At 37.0% G+C, this 26,970-nt stretch overlaps 1 protein-coding gene across 4 annotated transcripts in view; it reads left to right on the top strand.

Annotated features, from left to right (window-relative positions):
- Positions 1 to 26,970, top strand: part of RBMS1 (RNA binding motif single stranded interacting protein 1) — a 137,598-nt gene that overhangs the window by 14,030 nt on the left and 96,598 nt on the right. The window contains exon 1 of one of the 4 annotated variants that reach the window (XM_032216103.1): positions 24,699 to 24,755. The exons of 2 other annotated variants lie outside the window; for them this stretch is intronic. Coding sequence is in view for 1 of the 2 variants with exons in the window: in XM_032216096.1 (XP_032071987.1) it covers positions 25,457 to 25,519 (63 nt within the window). In the remaining variant the exon portion in view is untranslated. Of the gene's footprint in view, positions 1 to 24,698; positions 24,756 to 25,001; positions 25,520 to 26,970 lie in introns of those variants that run through there. One more of the 4 variants, XM_032216096.1, reaches the window with a different exon arrangement.

The following is a 26,970-nucleotide window of genomic DNA, read 5'->3' on the forward strand; positions in this document are numbered from 1 at the left end:
GCAAGAATATATTTCTCTACATATTTTTGTAAATATTTTTTAAGAATTTGAACACATTTTAATAAGAGGTTATAGTGAACATTTGTTGAATTCACACAACATTCCAAGTATAGTTTATTTAATTATGGTTTATTGATTAAACCACAATTATCTGAGTTCATAGAAATATTAAGTCATGAGCCCATATGAAGCTACAATAGTTGGATTCACTCAAACACACCTGGAGATCAAAAGGATCAAAAGGAGAACCATTAATTCCACATGGATTACTCCTTAAATTTCCCTATTATATAGTGAAATGTATGAGAGTTGCATTTTGTAAAAGAAAATGGAATACTTGAATTATGTATTACAGTATATTGAAGTTATTCAAGATTAGGTAAATTACAGCATGGCAAAAAAGGGAATAACAATCAGAGTATAATACACTGTTAAGCTTCTCTTGTTGTGGAACAGGCTGTATAAATATAGAATTGATTCTTATATTTCATTATACAGGGCTGTGTAATTCAAGTAATTATATAGACTATTACAGTAAGTCAAGCTTTTGTCAAGGTTATTTCTTAATGGAAGAGAAATAATAATGTTTCTGTTAGGAACATTTTCTGTTATGAATCATTTTCTATTGGAATTTCTCACAATTGGGAAAAGAAATGGGAAGAGTCAACTAAACTTAATATGATCGTAACTTAGACTGACTGTTACAATCTATTCAGTTTAAGCATTGGAAGTCTGTTTATATTCATGCACCTTTGACCAAATTATGTTCCAGTTTAATCAATATAAGGTGAGTAACAATGTTAATAATTTAAATGTAATATTTTAAAAAACTAAACCTAGCCTATGAATATTCTTTTTAAAAATTCATAACTTTTGTGAAAAAAGCTATTCACTTAGACTCAGAAGTAAGTCTTATTGATTTCAGTGAAATCACTTCCAAATAATTTGATATAGAATTGCAGCTGTAATGACAGTGGCTGGTATAGTAGCTGCTAATGGCTCTCCTTTGTGCTAGTATTGTTCATCCTGAGTAGATAAAAGGCTGTCAGTATTACTGTAATAAATCCTTATTACTACAGAAGCTGGTAGAGGAAGCCTCTGTAGAGTGCAACTCAGCAAATCAGGGGCAGTTGAATAATTACAAAGATTAAGGAAGTGTTTTGATGCGTGCAAATGGATGTTTAGTATTAATTAGATAGCACACCGATGTTTATGTGTGAGTACCAGCATAAGGCTTACATGTCATTTATCAGAACATTTCTTATTGGAACTTTCCAAATGTCCTCTGGAACTGTTCAGGGGTTTGTTCTTGATATAGGGAAGAGAAAACTACATCCTCTTTTTAGCTGTATTAGTCAGAAATTCTGGGAATTGTTGCATAGTGCTTTGGAGGATGGTTGAATGAAGGCTTGCAATAGTTAGTGAGAATTAGCCACTCTGACGAATCTTACATTGCTATTTTTAACATTTTAATATTTTTAACATTTGGTTCATACATTGGGCTAAATCATAATGTAATAACTTAAATGAACCATGACTTAGGGTGATCTCTGATCTCCTAATGATGAGACTGTTTTCAACTACAAATATCAAATGAACATTAGGCATTTTCTGTTAGCTACCAATAATCTTTGTCTTTGATATCCTGTCTGATGATAGATAGGAAGTTTTAGTACAAATTTCTGTTTCAATAATTTAATTATAATTTGCCATGATTAAATTAACTTTTGTATCAAATTAGATTTTATATCAGGGTCAGGTTAGATTTGTGTTGTATGTAATACAAATTAGAACAACTGTCTCCATGAGTTATGACTTTCATCATTCAAAGACAAATCCTTGCTTCTTCTACATTTTATATTTTTATATTTTATATTATCAGGAATTTTCCTTGTGCCATGGTCTATGATCCCTTTGAGATGGTTAAGAATCAGATGAAATTGATACTATTGAAGGACTATATTTGATAAAATTGTGCCCATGTTTTAATATTGGACGTTACCAAAGCACCTCTGGACCATTCTGAGTAATGATATCTAAATTTGGAATTGGAATATCATACTCTTTTACTTTGGATTTATTGAGTCTTGATTAAAGAGTTTAATGCTGTTCTTCAATAGGTTTTTTAAAACTTATTTTTAGTAATTTTATTCACAACTGTTATTGTAATCACTGCAGTTTTTTAAATTGAACAGTGAATGCTTCAAATAAATACATTAAATGTACATGTTCAATTGATCTCCAGTATAATAAAGCAGTGTAAATGTTAATTTTATATAGGAAATTGTTGGATAGAGCAAGAAACATGTAGATTAAGATACACAGCAAAGCAAAATAAATTAATATTTATTAATGGAAGTTTCTGAGTACTGCAGATACAGCAGATAAAGGACTTCTGTGGCTGTTACGTGGAAGTAAATATCAACAAAACAGTAAGATTTATTTACAAATAATAAAATTGGGTAGATCAGAGTATGTTTTCTCCAGTTAGCCATTTGAAATTTTGCTTGAAGTGAAGCAGGATGTTGTGAACAACTAGGGTTGATAAAGAGTGAAATGTCCGGAACCTTCATTTTTGCCATTAAAAAATAATGTGTAGATAGATGAAAAATCATTCTTATAATCCTTCTAATATATTGTTATTAAAAATGATGTGATTTTGAAGAAATCACCTAGCATTTTTGTATAAATTTTGTATGACAGGGAACTTTTTTAATAGTTAATCTTTTTTTCCAAAATGTCTGTGGCCTATATACGTGGTAAGATGATTCTGTGCAGAAATAAAGTCTTGCTACCACTGTGCCTTTGGTTTTTCTTTTTTTTTAAAAAAAATGCTTGCTTGATTAGTTAATGGAAACAGGGCAAAGAAGGCTGAACTTCGTATCTGTGGTTAGCATATTAGCAAGGCCATGATACTTTGTGGTTCTTTCACATGTTGGAAGAAGTTGGTCACATAGTGTAGCATTATGCCAAAGGGACAGTTCCTTTCCTCATACACATAAAACATTATTTACTGTCCTTTCTTATAATGGTGCATTCTTCAAAACCTTTGACTAAAACATACAGTAAGTAAGGGAATTTGTAGAAACAAAGCCCAGAGTTTCCTTGGAGATGGAAATAAGCTTATAGCTTTAGTTCATTTGTTAGAATTTAAACATATGTTGCCTTAACAATATCGAAATGATTTTATATGTTTCTTGATTTTTATATCTGGAACACCTAGTTTTTCAATTTTACCTTTGTCACCTTCATTTTACTACAAACATCAGAATAGAGAAGATTCCAGCTAGGATAGGGTAATTTACAATAGAGTATTAATTTAAAGGGAATAATAAATGCTCTATTTAACAAAATAATCTGCCACAAATAACAAAAAATCAAAACTATTGTGGTCCATAACTATTGGAAACATGTCTTTTAAGGGTAGTAACTGACCATTAAATATTAGTTTATTTGTATTGGTTAGATTTTTATGCTGTCTTTCCTCCAGGAGCTCAAAGTAGCATACTGATAGTCCTTGAAATACAACAGTGGGCTTAGTGGCCATTCAAAGTTACAATGGCACTTTAAAAAAGGTGACTTAACTTACAACCATTGCAGCATCCCCATGGTCATGTGATCAAAATTCAGACCCTTGGCAACTGATGCATATTTATGGTGGTTTCTGTGTCCTGGAAGCATGTGGTCACCTTTCATGATCTTAAGACAAGCAAAGTCAATGGGGAAGCCACATTCATGTAACAACCATGCTACTAACTTAACAACTGCAAGTAATTCACTTAAAAGCTGTAGCAAGAAAGGTTGTAAAATGGGGCAAAACCCACTTAACAAATGTCTTACTTAGCAACAGAAATTTTGGGCTCAATTGTGTTCATTAGTCGAAGAGAACCTGTACTGAGTATCCCTTGTTTAATTTCCCCCATAATAATATCCTTGTGAGATAAACTGGCTGATAATGAATGATTGTCCCAAAACCTCCCATAGCTCAATGTGGACAGGACCCTCAGTGTAGCAACTGTGTTAAAGGGCCAGGGGCTGTTTGTTGATCTGAACGGCTCTTAGAGCCATGATGGCGAGGGCACGTGGAGCCCTCTCTGAGGGCCTGCGAGCCGTCAACCAGCTCAGCTCTACCACACATGTGTGCATGCCTCCTGCCGGCCATTTGATTTTCAGGTCTCTGCCACGCATGTGGGAGATGTGTGTGCATGTGTGTGGGGGAGCATGGGGGCACACCCCTGCACCCTGTTTTTGGTCCCAGGAGGCTTCAGGGAGGCCTGCTAGGCCCAAAATGGGGTGTGGGGAGGTCATACACACATGTGGAGGGGCACGGGGCACACACATTGCATTATGCGTGTGAGTACATGTGTGTGCTCTGTCGTGCGTGTGCACATACTTTTGGCACATGAGGACAAAAAGATTAGCCATCACTTTCTTAGACTTTAATGAAATTAGGGAACAAGTATTCTACAGCAAGGAAATACTGTTATAAACCAGATATAGTATCTTACAAATTCTCATTCTGAAGATTTAACAAGAGCCCCTGAAGATGAGATACTCCTTTCCAAGTGTGCCTCTGCTTGACATAATGGAGGAATGCTGCTGGCTGTTTCCACTGTTACTATTTTTATCCATGGAAGTCCACTTGCAAATAACCACTGTGATAAAAATAGTAATGTTTGGAAAACCTTGAGAAAGAAAAGGTGTTTTCCATTTCCGAGAGACAATGAAACTTCGCCTAGTTTATCAAACTTTGAATAGAAACAACTTCAATACAAATATACGTATATTCATTTATCTCAGAATTGTTGGTTCTTCTAAGGGTGTTCCATCTTCTTCTTCAATATGGCTACTTTTTCTTCAGGAGTAGAAAATCAAAATGAGTCTGGCGGCACCTTTTCTGATAGACATAAAAAGGCCCAAGCTTTTGTGAACTGCAGCTCACTTGATCAGATGCATAAACTGACTTGGATGATGAAGGATTTAAATGGAGGTCTGTGAAGGGAGCTGAAGACAATGTGATTATGCAGATTACACGAAAGATGAACTAACAGTAGTTTTTTCAATGAACTATTGTAATGTTAAAAAAAAACCTATTACATTTGTCGAAACCTTTTGATATCTGTTTGTTCAGCAATCTCTTTTTCCATGATGCTGTTAAGTCTCAATTTTTAAAAAAATAGTTCCTTTGAGGTCTGTTCAGTCCTGTCTTTTTTCCTCCTCATCCCATCCCACTTCAAACCATACATCAGTCTAGCTACTCCATTCATTTGATAAAGTTAACTGAAGTGCCAGATAATGCTATATGAAGTACAATCTGTAAACTCTTCAAACTATTATACTGATTAACTATTTTAGTCTGTCATAAGGACAACTGAAATTTAACTTTTTTCTGATTCCCTGAGATTTGAAAATGTGTGATTTAGTTATCCAGGGCCCTTTCCATTGTTGCTTTAATTTGTTTTTGTGAGGATTTTAAAAATATATAATTACTTCAAATAAGTATTGATCATAGATACAGAGCAAAGAAGAAAGAATTTACTGGATGAATTTATTGAAAAACGTTCATTAAATGAAGATCAAGATAATACTTAGTTCCCCAAATGTATCTAGCAATTCTTTTTATGTTCCAAAAGTCTGCAAGGGGATATAAATCAATTTCTTCATCTATTATCCTTATTGGCTATTGCCTTTTTTTCTTAATTGTGCCACTGTACAGCTATATAAAGCTGAATTTCAGTTCTTTTGAGTATTATGCAACTTTTTCAAAGCTAAGGGGCTTGATAGCATGATCTTAGTTTTCTTTTTACCATATAATTTAAAGAATATAATTTCCTATTCATCTCAAGGAGCCATATTAGGCAATAATTTAAAATCTCTGAGTGTTTTCTTTGTCTACTTGAAAATGAATGTAAGCAATTAGAGAAGGATCTTCAAAATGTGGTCAGAGTGTTTGAATACATTTCATTAAAGAAAGCTTGATTAAACAAGAAGCAGATCTCAAACACGGAGGAGTTTCCTTGTCTGGTAAATGACAATTTACAATGTTATATTGCGTTATTTGATAAGAGGTGCTTATAATTTTCTCAATCATACATTTTATGGCATTTTGTCTAAAGTCAGTTTTTAATTTCCACAGTGGCTGTGTGATAAATGTAAAGCAAATCTTTGGTTAGCAAAGTTTATGTTTAACTTCTTCCCCTTTAATAATACACTGATTGCCAAAGTATAGCAATCTAGTTTTCCACTGTTCAAAGGAGGTGAACTGAGAATAGCATTTTAAAGAATATTATGGGGAGGAAATGAGATCAATATGCCGCATTAGCAAAAAACTAATTCTTGATCACACACACAGTTATAATAGTTTGCCAGATAAATATATCTTATAGGGATAATATGTGATTATTCTCACACAGCTGGCCTCACAATTACAAGTCCCTCTCAGTAATTGATTATAATTAAATAATATTTTCTTAAATCTTTAAAAAATACGACTAAGGTTTCCATTCTTTCCCTGCCTCCAAGTGTTTATACTGTTCATAATCTAGGGCTGATAGACATTTTGAAGTCTTAACACATCTGGAGTTTATCTTCTGTTACAGTAGCATACACTTTTCTAATTTCTGAGTACATTGTTCCCAAATAGTCAGATAATATTGTCCTTTTATATTAAGGGCTCTCCTCTTTTAATTATAATCCTTAGCTATCTCTGGTTCTTTCTAGTCCCCTCTTATCATCTGTTTATTTTCCAATTAACAAAACTTTCCCATGGGAGGCTATCTTACAGTTATAATTTCAAAGTCTTCATATATTCTGCTGAGTCCATTAGATCATCCCATAATCTTCCTTTTTCCCAGGCTAAATATATGATGCATTGCCTGCAAGTATTCCTTATAAGCCTTTCTTTCTTAGTATCTTATAATCTTCGTTCTCATCTGGACATGGTCCAGTTTGTCAATATCGTTCATAAAATGTAGCACTGAGCAAAACGCAAATTTTAGGCATAGTCTGATCAATGCAAAATAAGAGAGGAAAATGGTTTATCTTCATCTTGGCACTGTAACAAACTTAACGTATTAATCCTCCTGTAGTTTTTGCATTCCTACTACCTTTCTCTTTGTACAGGAGGTCAGAATTGGCATTCTTCCCATTGTTAGACTGTGATACAGGTTTTTGTATATCTGTTATTTTCTGCATTTCTTGCCTTTTAACAGACTATTATCTGATGCATTCTAGGACAGCTGCCCCCAACCTTTGGGCACTGGTTCCATGGAGAGAGGTTTCTCCGCAGACTGGAGGGAGGGTGGTTTCATGTGCTGCCTGCATCCCGCGCATGGAGCTTGGTTTGTTTGTGCAAACCAGTTTCTGGCATGAGGGAGTAGAAGTCATAGGACCGTGATGGCGAATCTATGGCACATGTGCCACAGGTGGCATGCGGAGCCATTCGTTAGTGCATGCGAGGCATTGCCCTGTCAGCTCCAGTGCGCATGTGCACAGTGGCCAACTGACATTGGCCTTCTTTTTCAGCTATTTTTCGCCCTCTAGAGGCTTCCCTACATGAGATGGACCCTTTTTTGCCTTCCCCAGGTTCTAGAGGCTTTCTAGGAGCCTGGGGAGAATGAAAACAGCCTCCCACTCCTCGAGGCCCTCCGGAGGCTTCCCTGAAGTCTCCGGAGCGCAAAAAATGATCCTACCAGCAAACAGGAAGTTCAGGAACCCCTACTTAATTGCTTGAGGACGTTACAGGTAGTCATCAACTTACAACTAGAATTAGGACTAGAATTTCCATTGCTAAGCAAGGTGGTTATTAAATGAACTGCAACAGGGATGTTATGGCAATCGTAAGTATAAGTGCTGGTCATGTTACTTCAGTACTGTTGTAACTTGGAACACTAACTAAGCAAATGGTTGTGAGTCACAAATTACCTGTACATTTGTGCTAGGACATCCTTGGATTTATTTTAGAAGTCCATAAAAAATATTTTATTTGATCCTGAAGTGTTACGGAATTTGAGAGGAGATTAAGTACTTTGTTCATGCTGTTTATATCTTCCACAAAATCCATCACTCACATAAATCCTTGGATATGCAATGAATATGGAGGAGTGCCTATTAATCAACATGAGCATGTATAGATAGTGCATTTAAGGAAAAAATGTTCACATTCTGGACAGAGTGGACCACTGGTTTGAAAGTAGGGTCAAAGGGGCCCTCTCTGTTAAAATTGAACAGCCCCTGCTGAACAGAGGGGAAGGCACAACACCACCCATCTCCTATTTACAACACAGTCCTTTCAGCATTCCCAAGAAGGTTCTGTCGTAGCCCGTGGGCTGCTGGCAGAGCTAGCAGCAGAGGCAGATGAGGAGGAGATGGAGGGGGAGCCTGGGCCAGCTTTGGAGTCTTTGGAAGGCTCTGATGAGGAAGCAGAATCAGAGGCAGATGCAGAGCAGGGGCCTTCTGCCCACTCCCAGGTGAAAAGGCAGCTGTCTTCTGGGCCTGAGCTGAATGAGGAGGAGGATGAACAGATGGGGCCCATCCCAGATGCGCGTAAGGAAAAGACTTTCATTTGTGCCTAATTATTTTTGGTTCTGTATCCAATGTGAATAAAGACTGTTCGTGCCCTGTTTTAAGGAAAAAAGGGGTTTGTTTTACTTGTGAGTAAGCAGTTTCTCATTGCTAAGGCTGGGCCAGAACAGGTTCCAAACCCATTTGCACTCTGATTCAGGTGACTCTAAGGACAAAGATTAACCCCCAAGTGGCCCCAACCACTCTCAGAGTGCTAACTACAAGCAGATTGCAAACAATAAAAATCTTTCCATTCCCTACCAATCAGAACTGAAGAAACCTCTTGGAGGAAAAGTGAAATGTTTTCAAAGACAAAAAAAATCCAAGAAAGTCCCGTTGTATTTTGAGAAAAAGCACCTTTGGGACAACCATGACCTGAATGATTGAGAATCTCCATAAGCCTGCATTTCAGTTGAAGCTTTAGATCCTGAATTCTTGCTAAAGAATTTGAATGCTTCACTTAGTGAAGGTTGAACACAACATTTTTTTGGAGATGCCTTATGAAGTATCATGGCTGCCTCATTTCGAAGAGCAAGGAGAAAAGAGGCCATGTTTGTTTGCTTTGCTCCATTGCCCAAAGGCAGGAAAACACAGCATCCTCTAGCACTTGTGAAAACCTGTAGAGGCTTCAGCATGTTGACAACATCTGCACCTTAGCTGCTTCTGTCTTGGAGGAATGCTGCAGAAGAATGTGGAGGGAAGGCAGCTGCAAGGCAATGCTCTCCTTTCCACATTCCCCAGCTGTACTTATCCAAACCATAGGGGGGGGGGGTTCAAGGTAGGGCAGAGTGCTTCATTACAGATTCTTTGTTTCAGTGAAAAGAATCCTATCACCTTTACTGTATGGCACTCTTCACTGAAACAAATCTAGGTTGCCTCACACAGGCCTACCTAATGAGTAAAGTAGCTACCCAATATGATAGGACTGCCAGCAGTTAACATTATACCACAAAGTTCCACAATAGATTACCAATAAGATACCCATGCTAGAAAACAACAGTAACAATAAAACATCGAACATAAGAACAAATGAAATACAAATTGTAAAAGTTAAAACTGAATAAATCCTCATTTAGTCATCACAGCTGAGACTGGCATTTCAGTTGTTAGAAGTAAAACCACGACTGTGCTTACAATCTTACTTCAGCATTCCTTCGCTCTACAGATCTGAGAAACTTATAAATGTGAGTATTGTTGTCTTTTCATCACTGTTGTAATGGTGCTGAAAGAAGCAGTCACTAAACAAGGATTACCTGTAACAAAATGGAATAGTAGAACAGCAAAAATCATCACTTCCTGCTACATTCAAATTCTGGTAAATAAAGAATTAGAGTATGGAAGAGCAGAAGTTTGTTTAAAATATATAACTTTATTAACTTTTTAAAAAATACAAACTAAAAGGGAGAAGGCAAAGTGATAAAAGAAAAAAGTTAAAAACTAATAAAACCCATAAAACAAATATATCATAAAAGAAATGACTTTTCTGACTTTTTTCAGTGCAGAGAGAATGATAAAAAGAGCAACTTCTGTCTAAGTTTAGGTAAATATCAATTGCTAAAGAGCTGAAAAATATAAATAATTAATATTAGAAAAATATTTATATATTCTTAGTTTAACTAACATATAGAACATATTAATTACAGGTAGATCATTGCTATATATTTTAACAATCACAATATTTAGATGATCTAATCTAATCCTGAAATCCCAAAGTCAAAAATATTTTTCACTTTTTCCTGTAGGAAGTCTGACCATGCCTCAAGAAATCTAATCATACTATTATCTCCAATCAAATCAGTGCCATCTCAGCTAACTCCACTACCATTGTTACTTATTTTAATTTTTGGAATCTTAAATAGAGACATTAGAAGTGATGCCCACATAGCTGGCTTCAAGGTTAATAACAAATATAAATTGTTTTAAGATGCTAAAGAAAGTGGTGGGTTAACCTGGTTTAAAATTATATTTTGAAATATGTTGTTTGGTGTGGATGAAAGAATGGGTAACTTTGGTGGGGGGGGGGCTTTTGGAATTAGAAGATCATGAATTGAGATTTGGGTGGCATGGTTGCTTAAGGTATCAGAGGTTGAAAGCTACCTTAGTGTTAAAGAATTATTTTGTTAGATGTGTCATACTGACAATCTGGAACAGATATAAAAGGAAATTACTTCTTAAATGCCTTTGTGAGTATCACATCAAGAAGCCTTTTTAGAAGGGAAATGACAGCCAACAGCCCAAGTTGACTTAACTTTATCAATTGGTTTTTGGTGAAATGCAGTTTAGACTTAAAATTAAGAGATGAATTGAAAAAAGAGGGTTATGTTTGCTACTAGTTTATTTATGTACAGTTGTATGAAAGATTTAAATTAGTGAAAAAGAACTAGATTGAAAGACATCTTTGAAAAAGTATTATGCATTATATTATATATTATACAATATACATACATATATACATGCAGACACATATTGTATAGTTAAATGGGCAAAAACAGATTTAGTATTATGTTTGATCAATAGGAAACTATGGACACGAGGTTTTGAGATTTACAGTGAATTATAATTTGAAAGAAATTTTGTATACAATGATGTATCAATGTATTTTAAGTTCTGCTAAACTATGGAAGATGTATAAGGAAATTTCAAATACATGTTGGCAATCAATCTGAAGGTACTTTCTATTATCTTTGGTGAATTTATAAGAACTTATCAGATATGCATTTTGGTTCAGAAAATTTTGAAAATGAATATAAAACTAGAACTGGAGCTTTTCTTTTAGGAATGGTAACTAAACAAGTGGAAAAATGGTACTTTAATTTTATACATTATATCGGCTGCAAGGATGCAATATTCACTTAGATGGAAAGAGGAGCATATATCTACAATGGAAGATAGAATGGATTTTGGAAGAGCTGAGTTTTCAACATTCTCCAGAATGAAATCAAGATGTGGTTGGCCAGATTTCAATGGGGCTTTGGCTATTCCAAAGATCAGGCATTACTATAGAAAAGTGACACATTTATACTTTGCTACCCCTGATTTTACAGAAATAGGGAATACAAGCAGGGTAACCAAGTTCATCGGGTCAATTCTTATTGTAGAGTGTGAATCTGCAAGTAACAAGATATCAAATCATTATTTCAATTATGTTTATTCCAACTTTATTAGTTTTTTATAAATAACCCAAGATGACAAATGTACCTAATATTCCTTTCTCTTCTAATTTTCCCCACAATAACAACCTTGTAAGGTGGGTTGGATTGAGAGAAAGTAACTGATCCAAAGTCACCCAGTCATTTTTGTTTGTTAGACTTGGAATAAAGTGATGTGTTTTCCCAGCAATACCTGCTGTGATTTTGTAAGTCATAATGTGACAGTCCAGCACCTGCAATAAAGTGCAGGTGTTAATCAATATTAGGCTGCAGCCTTACCCAGTAGAAACAAATAATCTTTCCAGGCCATTGGCTGTACTCAGCCTTTAAATAGCTGGGTTGAAGATTTTAAAAGTAGATTTAATTTAATACAATTAAGTTTAATTAAATGCACATGATTATGCCACCATTTATTTAATAACTCCTTTAAAAATCAGAAATATTTGAAAATGATTTGGGGGCTGTACTCACAGCTTTAGCACACTCCATGTTGTGCACTACCAGTATACATTTTTTTTCTTCTGTTCAATCGTGTCCAGTTTCAGAGACTCCTTGGACAAATCGTTGCAGCTTTCTTGGCAATGTTATTCAGGTTTGCCATTGCCTGCTTCCTAGGGCTGAGAGAGAATGCCTGGCCCAAAGTCAGCAATTGGCTTTGTGAATAAGGAGGGACTAGAACTCATGGTCTCCCAGTCTCTAGTCTGTCACCTTAGCCAGTACACCAAAATGGCTCCCAACACAATGATAAACTCATACACAAATGCTATAATAGTACTATTTTATAGTTTCTTTCTTACAACTGAACTTAACATCACATTTCTTATATACATTTCAGGTCTTCTAAATCTTTTGCTTTCTTCTCCCCATTAATATCTACATACTATACTTAGAGATATTGTTAGTTGAGACTGGCCTGATGAATCAAATAAAGTCCCAGCTTTCTCGCTTCTAGTCAGAGTTTCATTTCAAAAATGGCCTAGAGGCGGAAACTGAAGCCCTTACAGTAGAAACCAAAAGGCTAAAGTGGGATTTTGTGTGTTACCATCATTGGTGAAAAATGAGCATCCAAGGTTTGCAGCGGAGTAGAGCTCCTTTATTTTTCACTGGTGAAAGTAGTAGTTACGTTTGGTGGTGGCCTAAAAGCAAGAAATTTTAAGTTCTAGACCCCCTTAATCATGAAAGCCAGTTGGGTAGCATTTTCTCTCAGCCCACTCCACCTTCTCATAGTAGTTAGTGAAGAAAACTGGAGGCAGGAGAATTAGGTATGCTTGCTGCTTTGAGTTATATACAAGTAGTCCTTGATTTATGGCCAGTCACTTAGTGACCATTTGGAGTTCAAACAAACCTCCCCAAAAGCTACTTATGATCTGATTCTGGAGCTCCAACAACTGTGTGCACAAACACAGACACGTTTTCACATGACTGCATTTTAGCGGTTTGAGAACTGGCTCATCTTTAAAGCTGGTTACAACATTCGGAGGTCACATGACTCTGATGGTTTTTTTTTTTGCAGGTTTCCAGTCTTTTTGACTGCTTTCTCACAAAACAACCCCCTAGAAACACATTTATTTGCTTGATGGCTGCCAGGTTTACTTAATATCCACTTCATTCACTTAACAGCTGTGGTGTTTGCTTAATATTCATTACAAAAAAGTGATAAAATTGAGTCCAGTTATATGGGTGCTTAGACTTAAAAACATCATGACTTATAATGGGAATTCCAGGTTCTATTTGGTTGTAAATCAAAGACTAACTATATAAAAAAGGTGTGATGAACTATAATAATATTAAGATCACAACTAGATCACAAAATTCCAAGATCTGAAAATCAAAGTTGAAAGATTATGGCATAAGCTACTCTGTTTGCCTGAAAACAAGACCTCTACGGATAATAAGCCCTCTCCCAAAATATTGTAACACAGCAGCAGTCATGAGGTGACCATGCTCACCACCTCCTGCACCGCAAAAATAATAAGACCTCCCTAAAAATAAGGCCAAGTGCTTATTTGGGGGGGGGGGTCAAAAGAAAATAAGACCCTGTCTTAGTGATGGTCCCAGTGGCACACTGGCCGCAATACTAAAGAGCCTTAGACAGCACTTAAAAATTTGTATATTGACAAAATTTCAATACAACAAATGTGTCAGGGTTCAAAATAGCATCCAAAGTTAAATCAGAGTCTGAGGTAAAGGATTCCTCAAAGTTCCAATTTATTAAAAGAGTCATGTTGGCACATCTGGGAAAACCCGAATCTAAAAGCTTCTCAGTTTTCCCACCCAGTTGACAGTTCAAGATCCTGCCCCAACATCCACAAGTTCATCACATGGTCCAATCTTCCACTGCCACGAAGACAGATTCCTCCCATCCAGTTCCGGCCAGGTGCAGTGACAAAGATGACCTTGAGTTTCTAAGAAGAATGTTGTTATGGCTACATATTACCCAACTTTATATAATCCCCCCTCCCATTTTCCCACAATAGAAAGTAGACAGTAGAAAGTGTGGCAGGCCTGGAGTCCAAAAGAAAAGATGGCTTGCAGGCATGACAAAATGTTGTCTTTGTGACAAAAAGAATGAAACAATTGACCATTTGATCAGTGACTGCAGCAACATTTCGGATGGACTGCAAGTTGCCAAAATTATTCACTGGAAATTTGTCAGAGATTTGGATAAAATGTTGTAAAAACTACTGAGACCATCAAATTGAGTTTGAGAAGGTTTTGGAAAATGATCTTATGGGACATTAAGATACAAACAGACAGGTATCTTGTTCATAACTAGCCTGACATAACATTTTGTTTTGTTATTTTATTTATAAATTTTATTTGCCATCTATCTCATATCCAACGACTCTGAATTGAATTTATTGGATTCACACATCCTAATTTTACAAAAATAACCAGCTTGGAATTGCCTATATTCTTACTGCTACCTTAATAATTCTTAGGTCCTTGGTTAGGACTTGAATTATTAAATTTCTACCAGAGTTAGACTGTGAATCTAACTGTAGATTACTCAAACATAATAACAAATAGCATGTATATCTCTCACAGTGATTACAGTCCTGTTCTAATAGCCAGCAGCATTTCTTCTCCTCACAATCTTTTATCCAGGATCCAATTTCCCACACATTCAGTATAAAGGATTAGTGAAACATGTGGATTGTTTTTTAAGGGTATGATTTTATATTTTAATATAATAAGGCAGCACAAACAAATGTTGATGTTTTCTTTGTAATAAAAATAATCATACAGTAAAAGTTATGGCTTTTGTAGAACTATTCTTAAGACAATGCGTTTCCTATAGACAAATGGAGAAAAATGTGAATGGGCTGCTTATAAAATATTTTATATTACTGTGGCTATATATCTTGATAAATTAGAATCATTTTCAATTGCATTCAGTCTAGAATAAAGTCACTTCCAGGAATTAGTAAAATTTAATGTAATATGCAAGCTTATTTGACCATCAAGTTATGAAACCTAAAATGTAGAATCTGCGGGGGTAATTTCTTATAAACACTTTACTGTGGCTATACTTAATATTACAAATTTAAGATAAGGATTTGTGATCTTTATAAAAATTCTCTTGTATCTGTAGTCAGATGATCTCTTTTTAAAAACATTTATTGGGAGCTGTATTGATTCCATGAATGCATTGAAAAATGGGCATTCTGAACTGAAATACTTGAACTTAACATGAGAGCACTAGATTACCCTGTCAGTGTTTTTAAAATCATATAGCAGCAATGTTAATTATTTTTAGAATTTAGGAAGTATTTATTGCTTTGCCAAAGTAATCATACTGATATTTTAAAATAATTTTACTAGATCCACATATTGTGCTAAGCCATAGTTTATGATTTATTAAATAAATTACATGATATGAACAGAGCTCGTGTATTTTGAGTTTCTTACTTTTTCTTGGCAGTCTTGACATCTTAAAAATAAAGGAAGTTTGCTACTTGTTATATTACTTCATTAATGCTGTTAGACTTGGATGAGTGGATAAAAGTATCTTTTGAGCCACTGATTGCTGAGCCACTTCTAAGCAACAGTTCAATTTATTTTGAAAGCAATTGCTACATAACAGCAATCTGATTTAAGAATACAGAGTATGAAATTAACAGAGGCATAAGAAGGATAGTTTAACTCCTGTAAGTGAGCTTAAATCATTACCAGCATTTAGTGAACAAGTTCACTATTAAAACTCTTCATCTGATATCTAGCTTCTTATTTCTTGAAATAAGAGCCATTTTTAGAGCACAGGTAATCCCTAAATAACAATGGTCTTCAATGCGTGTTACTGTATTTTTAACCAAGTGTCTAGATATTCAATTTATTGTACTCTCCTGATTTCTGATTGTTATCGAACTGAATTTTTCTCTGTGTATGTGAAATGACAAAATTATTTTATTGAGGGAATACACATGCCCTCCCAAAGCCTTTCTTTACAGCCCTTTAATTCCCCTCCAAATGGCATTGCCAAATATCAGCAGTTCAATTGTTAATTAGATAATGGGAAAGGAGGACAAAATTAAACTGTGTGAAGTGGAGATAGACAGCCATAGTGTTGCTGTTTCATTTAATCACAACCTCCTCAACACTGGAACTTTAACAGCAGTAATATTTAGTAGGCTACACTTATAGATTAGCAGATAGTAATTTCTCTGCTGTTATACAAAAACAGGTTTAATAATTGGGAGTTACATTGTGGGTATGAGTAACCAAGTATATATTTATTTCAACCACAGATAATTTCTCCAGACTAATTGAGTAAGGATCCTTTCTGTCCTCTCACATTTGCTCAAAGTTTATGGATGTCAGTGGCTCTGGTCCAAGAAAGGTTAGTCATGCTTAAATTCCTTGAAATAAATGGAACATTAGTGGCAGCTAACTGGTTCTATTAATCTCAGAGGTCTTTAATGTCAGTTAGCTTTTCAGGACTGAGGCCACTGGGTTGCTCTTCCTACTCAGTAGAAGTTATATTTGCGCTCTTTTTGAAAGAGAAGTTATTCTCTTATTTGAAGAATAAACAAAGTTTATAGGTCTTAATATAAAGATGTCTGTGGGTTGAGCTTGAGTCTTGGTGACTGCACCTAGGCAGTTTTCTTGGCAGCTTGGCAGTTATGGAAGTGGTTTGCTGCTGCTTTGAGGGTTTTGTTTTCTTTTTTCTTTTCAATGCTAGACTACCCGTTGGCAGCACTTACTCAGTGTCTGCGCCCAGAAACTAAATAGCATTGAGCTGCTTAATACTGTACATTCAGAAAGGACCTTCAGGGAATACCAGTGCTCTGGGCTAGATTGGGAAATTTGAAATATTTCCTAAAAGAAGGCAATAGCAAAACACTTCCATTTTGCAGCCTAGAAAACTAGGTGGATGTGTCCATGAAGTCACCAGAAATGATTTGTTTATCTTGTTAGCTATAATGTTCTCTCCCTTACATGCATTATAACAACATCCTAATTAAAGGGATCTCTCCAATTCTAGATACTTAAGAAATATAGGGAAAGTTATGCTTTAGATCACGCCATTCCTCACATTTTTATTATTTCTACATATTTATTATTGCCTATGGTTTGCCAGTAAAAGACTACTAATCAAGACATCATTAAAATTACCATAGAATTGTTTCTGTTCTTTAAAATAAATATGTCAAAACACTAGATTGAGAAATGTGTGAATGTGAAAAAGATAATTATTGCATATTCACAGATTTAGAGAAAATCTATGGTAGCGAGGAGGCTTAAATTATGGAATATTTTGCATCAATACAGAATTTAAGGTTGGTTGCTGAGCATGAAAACAAATATACATGGTATACATGGAATGCCTAGAAAATTGCTCAGAATAAAATAAATCAGTGTGATGTCCTTTTGTTTAATGTATTTATGGATGAATGTCTAAAGAATAGCTGTAGTTATATTAAATACGCTTGGAGTAGGATCCTGAATTTTTGCATGCAGATCGATTTGTTAGCTGAGACCCCAAATGATTTGATATGAATTTAGTATTTCCTATGATTAGGATGCAACAAAGAATATAGGCCTGAGAATTAATATATCACAGAGCAAATTAGTTGTATCTGATATGTAAAATGAAGAAAAGTTATAAATTAAGATGAAAAAGTAGAACAAGTAAATTTGTGTACTGTAGTTTACTAAAGATGGGGAAATGGATGAAGAGATTTGAAGATGTGCAAATGCTGATAGAAAATTTATGGGTAATACGAGATCAGATACAGAAATGTACTTGAAGCAATGAGAGGTGAAAAGTTTAGAACAGGGATCGCCAACCCTCAGACCACCACCCACTACCAGCCCGTGGGTTGGGCTGCGTCAGTGGCTGGGCAGAGTGCCCACATGCGCATAATCCTCCCCCGGCTTGGACACCAAGCCGTAAAGATTGGGGACCGCTGGTTTAGAGAACAAAATGCAATGCATGAAGTAGTGCTTGGCCACCATGGAGCAAGAATAATTGACAACTATAAAGAGGAATGGAAAAGAATAGTGAATAATATTTCTGTGAACTAGTTTTGCCTATGTTTTCTTTTCTTTTCTCATTACCTTGATTCTTGATTTACTATTTCTTAATCTTTTCCTGCCCTCCAAAGAATGTTGCTGATCCCAAAAGGAAATAGTGTGATGCATATGTATATAGTGATCTCTAGCAAGCAAATAAACTTCAGGAAAACAATTTTTTAAAAACTGTATAAATACAATCTGTATTCATTAAACGTTTAGAGTATTTCATTGGTTCATTATGTTTAGATAACATATTTAGAAAAATCCTTACATTGTGAAAGCATATGTTACAATGTTTTTGTTTTAAAACAGTACTGTATTCCCTATCCCTGGTATTATTTTATTCAGATTTCTTTGTATTGTTTAGACTCAAGACAGATACTAGCTTGGCTGTATTTAATGACATCACAAACAAACATCTCTACAATAAGCTTAATTAATAAGCTAATGATTAATGTTAATTAGTTCATTAATTAATTAATGAGTTACTTGATGGGAAATTTATAATATTTTAATGGTATTATTCCTGCAAATTTTTGGTCTTGGCACAGTGTGCCTTAGAACAATGCATATATATACAGTTTGTTCTGAACTGAAAATAAAATTTGAAACTCATATTTAACCATTTTCATCTCAGGTCTACAAAAGAGTGGCTGATCATTTTAAGCACTATTGTACACAAAACCTGTATAAAAAAATAAGGGGATTATTTTTGAAAAAGATGAGAATGCTGAAAGAGTGCCACAACAAGCAATAGTATCAGGAAATAATTTTGCAAACCAGTATCTAAACTTAGCAACTGAACTGTACTTAATAAATAGGCAACACCAAAACATTTACTTTAATCACTGTAAATAATATAAAAACAGCATATATGTGTGCATGTACACACACATACACACACTTTCCCATGGGTGACAAACATCTTGGTAGCACCCAGACGCCTACCAATATCCCCTGCAGCTCATGTGATATGGGCAGCAGTACATGGAATACCAAGATACGGAGGCCTACTATAGCTTCCAAATGTTCCTCAAGAGCTAATCCATGTAGAAGTACATTGCAGTAGTATCAGGTAAACTTTGACTTATGATTTTAGAAACCATTCAAAGTTATGACAGAGGCGTTCATTCATTCCTTACATATTCAGCCAATACATTGTATTTGGCTCATCCTGTAAACAAACACACGAAAAAAAAAATTGCATGTTGAAAACAGAATATTCAACAGTTAAAGAACTACCTGTAATGCACTCTATAGTGCAGTTGATCATCACATGCCTGCAGCAGATTTTAATATTATTTTGTCACAGTGGTTAAGCAAATCATATGATTAAGTGAATCTACTTTCCTCCATTAACTTGGTTAAAAGCTGGCTGAAAGGGTCACAAATGGCATTCACATGACCCTGCAATGCTGCAGTAATAATCATGTGACTCTAGAGATGCAGCAATTGTAAGTGCGAGGACTGGTTGTAAGTGATTTTTTTCAGGGCTGTCATAACTATAGCGCCTATTGTCTCTGCTTGTCCAAGAATAACCAAGATTGGCGTGCTCCAGTCCCATCTATTAAATAGCGAGAGGCAGAAAGCATACATTCTCTGTCTCTGAGACTGCTCAGTATTCCCCTGAGATCTGGGGGGGGGGGGCTCTACCCTTGGCCACTGAGCCAGGATGCTGCATTATTAAAATGCATGAAATGAATTTTCACCTTAGCACTGTAGGTGTTTATATATGGTTTTATTGTTATTGCTGGGGTTTTGTTGTTGTTGCTTTTACATTTTTATTATTTTCAACATTGTTAGCCACCCAAGAATTGCTTGGTCAGTAAGCAGCCAAGCAAACTAATTTATTAATTAAGACCTTTCAGATAGATCTCTGTTGTGGCCCAGCAGGAGCCGTTGGAGCTCCTTTGTCGCTTGCTCTGCTTTCCATCTATTAATCAGAAACTGGTTGGTTTGTAGTTTTCTGAATCCCCACCACCACCACCTTTTTTCTATATTTTAAGGCAGTGACATTTGTTCTTCTCCAGTGTTCTCGCTTTTTACCACATTTCCAATTTTTCAAAGACAGTACATATAGGTTTTGGCATACGTAGCTTTTTCAGTATTCTAGGGAAAAAATTATCTGGGCCTGAACATTTAAAGTCCAAGTAAGGAGGTATTACATGATCAAGTATCTGTTAAACTCCCATCCTGCACTTTCATCCTGCTTGTCACAATTTCCTGTGGAACACATACTTTCTTGTTGGAAAAGACTGACCAAAATAGGAGATGAGTAGATCTGACTTTTCTTTAATGCCTCCTAGCAATTTGCTATCTTTATGGAACAAATGGTACATTGGTTCTTTTGTTTTTATTTTGATAATACCTAAAGATGTCTGTGTTGTTGTTCTTACACAATTTGCCAAACTTTGTTCATTCTAAACATCAGCATTTCAGATAGCCTCTCTGCAGTTAAGCCCGTGGTGGCTCAGTGGTTAGCATGCAATATTGCAGGATAATTCTGCCGACAGCCAGAAATTTGATCCTGACCAGTTCAAGGTTGACTCAGTCTTCCATACTTCCTAAAATGCGGATCCAGATGGTTGGGGGCAATATGCTGACTCTTTAAACCGCTCAGAGGGGGGTGTAAAGCACTATGAAGTGGTATATAAGTCTGAGTGCTATTGCTAATGCCACTGGTCACCTGGACTCTCTTCCCATTACTGCAATTCTATTGATACTGAGAAAGAATTCTTCCAATTAAAATGAAGGTATTTATTCCTGAAGATACAGTATAAAACTAAGTATCGATAAATATAAATCTAGTTGCATGTAAAACCATAGCAGAACATTTTTTTAAAATGTTACATAGAAACTTAAAGTATTTTGTCAAAGAAGACACATGTACAGACTGTCATAAGTGCCCTGAGTTGTGCAGATAATGTGACGAATGCAATTGTAATAATGTTATTTAGATTTTAATCAGTTTAGGAACTAAACTTCCATTGCCATTCTTATGTTTCTATAGCAAATTTTGCCCCCGTGTGAACATTGGTGAAAGGCTGGAATTTGAAGATTTTTTTTTGGAAGGTTTTGTTACTTTGTATAATAATCGAACAATGTAAACAGGATTCTTGATTGTCCTCCTTAAAGAGGCATGTCCAGGGTCTTTTGATGGATTTTACACTGGTGGATTTTGCTTTACTATTTTTCTAATTTGAATGCAAACCCTCTGTTGCATTTGATTACAATTATTATTATTATTATTATTATTATTATTATTATTATTATTATATTGAGTTACATAAAACATTACAGAAGATGAGTCATGCTACTTGGAATATTCATTTTCATTTTTACCACCCTTCCTTCACATCTTTTGTAAACCCCAAAGCAAATTGGGGAGGGGGGATGGAGTTGTATGGAGAAAGGAGGATGAATCTGATGTACTTGGAAGTTGCCATGTCACCAAAGGAAGGGGGAAAAGTCAGGAGGCTTCCAATTGACATATGTTAATTAAAAGACATAAGCTGGAGCTCACTTCTTCAGATAGGATGCATTCCATTGCATTTCTATAAAGCTTTGATCATCCTTTTGTACACTGCTCTAAAATCTGTGGGTGAAGGTCTATTCAGTAATTTTTTAAGTACTAATAATTTAGATTGTAGTCTTGCTTAGTTAAGTGGGTTTTAATTCTAAATAATTCTGCATAGGATAGTACCACAAAGTAATTGTTTTCTTTATGTCAACCTTCTGGAGGTTTTACTGAGATACTGCAGAAAACCCTGGAATGCTTTCTAAGTAATAGCATCCTGTGACACAAAAGGCCAAGACTCCTTTCAGAGCACTCTTTTCAGGATTAAGCGCCTAATCTTTTAATTCCTATAATTGGGTCTAGGTATCATAGGGACTAGGGTTTTAGGAAATATTAGAATTGTATGTAGAATGATTGAATTTCTCCAAATTCTAATTTTAGTTCAGAAATTTTAAAAAAGATAGAGCACATTTTTAATAGAAACCTTTATCTTTTGGAAGCAACAGAATGTCATTGCAGGATCTCTCTACTTTTCCACTCCACTTTGTAGATGAGCCTGGTATGGCTAAAGTATGTGAAAAGTCTTCATATTTTTTATTCGACCATCAGAACTTTGAACCCTAATGCTAAAGTCCTCTAATCTGCAACATTAGATACAGCAGCAGCAAAAGCCGACTCAAGTAGTATAATATATGAGGGACAATACACTGAGTTGTGTCAATTTTCTTTTAAAATGCTGTCCTAGCAAAATCTGCACATACTTAACCAGGGTTTACAACTGCAACCGAGTGTTCACACAACATATTAAACAAACAAAAAAATAACATTTAGTTTATTTTCTTAAGAGCTGTTTAAAAGATCCCATTGATGGTGGAAGCAGTTTGAACACCAGTGGTGTGAGAACATGAGCTAATACCGATTACATTGAAATGATGTATTTCTGATGAGCACTCAGTAGAATGAACAGTGAGTGAAACGAACTGGATTTCCCCTTACTGCTTTAAACTATTTTTAAGAGTTGTGTGAGTACTGTCACGCTACAGAATGATTTGGATAGTGCTGCACTGTCATTCATAGTCTGGATTTAGAATGTAGTTGTAAGGTCTGAATGCAATTCTTGATTCATTTGCTATTTGATGCATACCAGTTGCAGTTGCACAGCAACAAGTCCTATTTTGCCAGAAATAAAACATTTACATTCCAGTGTTTCTAATTCTTCACAAGAGTGAGATTAAGTTTCCCAAATTACAAAACTCTTTAGCTGGCATAACTCTTTAGCTGTGCAATTTTGCAAGGCAGTGTTTAATATATAGCAAACTAATAAATGCTTCCAGAATGGGAATAAAAACCAATGCATTCTTATTTCAGAAGAAGAAATCCCAATGAACTTAGAACCTAGTTGACATACATAATTACATGTTTATATTTCCTGAAGTGCTGAACCTTTTACATTTCAAGGTAACCATTAATGTTACCCAAATGTCTATTTTAAGACTTTTTTTAAAGCGTATTTTGGGCCAGTTATTCTCTCAACTCTAGGAAAAAGACAATGGCAAACCACTTCCGAATTCTTGTCAAGACAACTGCAGAGACTTGTTCAGGCAGTTGCCAGGGGTCAATACTGACTCAAAGGCACACACAGAGACATTTTTTGTTATTGTTGAAATTCTGGAATTAGGGTAAAGGTTATCTTGCCCTGTAGTTTCTGAGTTCAGTCTTTCAACTTGCTGTCAAAAGCCATCAGTATCCCCAGGGGCAGGAAACTGTTGCATTTCAAACATCTAGCACGTAACCATTACAAATATATTTTCGTTTGCAATTTTTCTTATCTGTATGGAAAGACTTAACCTATATCCTATTCTTTTAATTTGGAATTAAATTTCTGAGTAAATTTCCTTGTCGCATCATAACAGTTCCCTTAACAGGGAAGTTTGCACAGAAATGCACCCATACAAGAAAGCACAATCAACGCTACACTTTACATTTGAGAAAGCGCATTTATTCATCTTCTCGTGTAGTCTAATGAAAGCACCTCTTCTCTCACGTAGCACGCAGACTTAATCGTTTAGCAGCAACCTGCTTGCATGGCCAACAGCGGGGTATGGGGCTTTCAGAGCATTTTCACATTCCAGGTCTGCGCCCCTATAAGGATCCTGTTACTGGAGATCATATGGCTTCAGCCAAGCTCTGAGTTTCTATTGAGAGTGGGCGGTGGCTTCTATTCGTCCCTGCCCGTTCGCTCTCCTGCCGCCAGGGTATTTTCGAGGGAAAGAGCTCTGCGTTTTAGTTTCAGCCCTTGGTGGGGCGCTAATCATAAGTTTTACTTCAAACACTCTAGCTCTTTGCGGCGGCGCGGATGTCTCCTTCAGGGATTTTAGGTTAAAATCATGGTTAAAACAATGTTTAGGTTAAAACAATGTTTCCCAATCTAGGCAACTTGAAGATGTCTGAACTTCAATTTCCAGAATTCCGCAGTCAGGGAATACTGGCTGGGGAATTCTGGGAGTTGAAGTCCAGACATCTTCAAGTTGCCAGGGTTGAGAAATACTGCTCTAAAAGCATCAGAACTGTTTTCCTCTCCTCTCCTATTACGGTATCAGAGGAGCCTATTCGGTGGCATGAACTCCTGGCTCTAGTTTCCAGTAGTTTGGGACGATGGTTTGTCTTAAAAGACACTTAAAAAGAGCGGCCCATTTCCTACCAGTTTGCCCCTGGAGTTTATGCAAAACTTGTTTCGTCGTCGCCCACGCCGAAATTCCCTTTGGCCATTGCCCCGCTGCCCCCTTCCCACCCAAGGAATACCACCCACCACCCCCTTTTTTTTATGTCGCCGGAGGTTTTTAGTTGCCACACGCACATATGGGGATCCCGGGTCCCGGGATCGCCCTTCGCGCGCCCGCAGAAAAGAGGGCTCCCTGCCTGCGGAACGCGGTACTGCTGCCCTTGGCGCACAGCGCGCGGATCGACGGAGTGCGCGCCGACTGACTGTCTACCCCGAGGAATGCGCGGTATGCAAGAGGCCAGAAGCAACCATTCGACGGGATGGAGAGGGGGGAGGACGGGAGCGGCCCATGTCTGCGGCGGGCTCAGGGAGCACGCGCGTTCCGAGCCGTGGCGCGCGGTCCGGAGCGGGGAAAAAAGCCCTGGGCGGCATGTGCCTAGCCGCCGCGTGGGAGCGGCTCGGTGTCTTCCGATTTAGTTGTTTCGACTCCCCCCCCCCCCTGCTCGGTTGCGCGCTCTCTGTATGTTTTTCCTCTCTCTCTCTCTCTCTCTCTTGCTGGGCGGTGGTTGAGGCCGCTGGTAGTTAGGATCGATTCTGCTGTTGCTTAAGTCGCCGCGGCGGACAGCAGCAGCAGCGAGAAGCAGCAGTGGTAGTATCGAGTAGATCAACGAAGAAGGGACATTTATGGCAGGCTGGCCAGCTGAAGCTGTAGGCTCAGCGCGGCTCCTTCTCTGCCGCCGGTGATCCCAGGAGAAGGGAAGGAAGGAGGGCGAGCGGGCGCGCGTTGCACGAGAGACTCAGCCCGGGGAGAGAAGGGGGTGGAGGCAGAGCAGGCGGAGGCGTCGAGCCAGCAGCCAGCTGCAGGAGCAGAGACCCGTCCCAGCAGCCCGGGAGAGAGAGAAGCGTTTTCCAGCGGCCGCCTCCCTGAATCGTGCCCCAGCCAAGTTGCTTCCCGTCCGCAGGGGAAGTTCGGGCTTCGGCTAAGCGATGATTTTCCCCAATAGCAGCAGCAACTCTGCGGGCGGCAGCAGGACTCCGTATAGGAAACAGGTAAAAAAAAAAAGGAGAGAGAGAGACAGAAAGGGGGAGGAATCAAGTTACAGTTTCGGGGGGGGGGGCAGGTTTGCTGGTAGGGAGGGGCGCGGAGGAAGAAGAAGAAGAAGAAGGGGTGGGGACTTAATTGTAGTTGGGACTCGATCTTGAGGATCTAATCTAAGCGAATCGAGCGCTCCTTTTCTTTTTCCTCCCCTCCCCGGGACGAGCTTAGCTGTCTTTTTCCTCTTTGCTTCTTGCCTTTCCTTCCTCTTAAGATTGTATCACGCGGATTCCCACTCAAAAAAAAAAAGAGAAAGAAATAACGCCGCCTCTTTGTGTTCCGGCAGGGCAACGTATACAAGTCTTTCAGAAAGCGATGTTGTTTCAGGGTAGAGAAGCCCAAGATCGAGTAATATAGCCTCCTCTTCCTCCTCTTCCCGATTACTTTCAGGGGAAAAGAGTGTACGGACAAACGTCTTAGAAAACGAAAGTTTCAGCTCGGTAGTGTCTGTGTGGAAATAGTAAAGAGGGAGAGACGTACCTCAAACAAAAAAGGCTTTTTTTTTTCATTTGGAGGAAAAACAAAAGAAGGGAAAAATTAGACATTATTTATACCACGGGGCGGATGTGGATATCGTGCCAAGGCGCGGGTTTCTCTAAGTTAAAATTAATTTGTAATAAGACACCCCTTTAAGTAATTCTCGGAAATATGTAATTGAAATGGCATACAATAGTGCCCTTCATCCATTTGCTATCTGTATTGAAGAAGTTGTTAAAACGGCTAACGCACAAAATTACTCTTGCTTTATTTGTTTCCTCTTCCTTTCCAGACTACAAGAAAATTGGATTCTGAGAAATATGACGAGTTTCAGTCTGACATGTTGATTTAATTCTGCCCCAAACAGACATTCTAGTAGACTGTGCTCCTAGAATGGTTATGTCAATATCCTGTTCTAAAAAAAAAAAGGTGGTTGGAGAAAGGATGTCTAGCTGTCTTCCAAAGTATTCCTTATTCATATGAAACAGATCTCTCTCTCATTCCATTTTACTTTAGCCTCTTCATAAAACTATTTTTCTCTTCTGGGCATGCATGTGCAGTTTAGGAACAATATCTTTGTTAAACGTGAATAGCAAGAAATTTGACTGGAACAAAAATTAATCAGTGTCTTTAGAACTGGACTTTCTATCATTAGAGCTGTGCTCCTGATTGCTTCAGTGAGATTGCCCTGTGACAGAATACTCCTTTATTTTAATTTAATTATGTATAAGTGTAGGGGTTGTTGACGGATGTTGCTAAAGGTTTCGTGGAATATTAGTTTAATCTTTAATGTTTCTCATTTTGTACCTAGCCTGATGTTAACAATCTCATAAAACATTTTGAAGAATGTGCAGATTTCTAGCATATTTTTATAATATGTTCTGCTTTTAAATTAATTGATCAGTTGATTTAATTAGGAGGTCTTCCT

This window comes from Thamnophis elegans, chromosome 1, assembly GCF_009769535.1.
Source record: "Thamnophis elegans isolate rThaEle1 chromosome 1, rThaEle1.pri, whole genome shotgun sequence".
In the NCBI taxonomy this organism is placed as follows: Eukaryota; Metazoa; Chordata; class Lepidosauria; order Squamata; family Colubridae; genus Thamnophis; species Thamnophis elegans.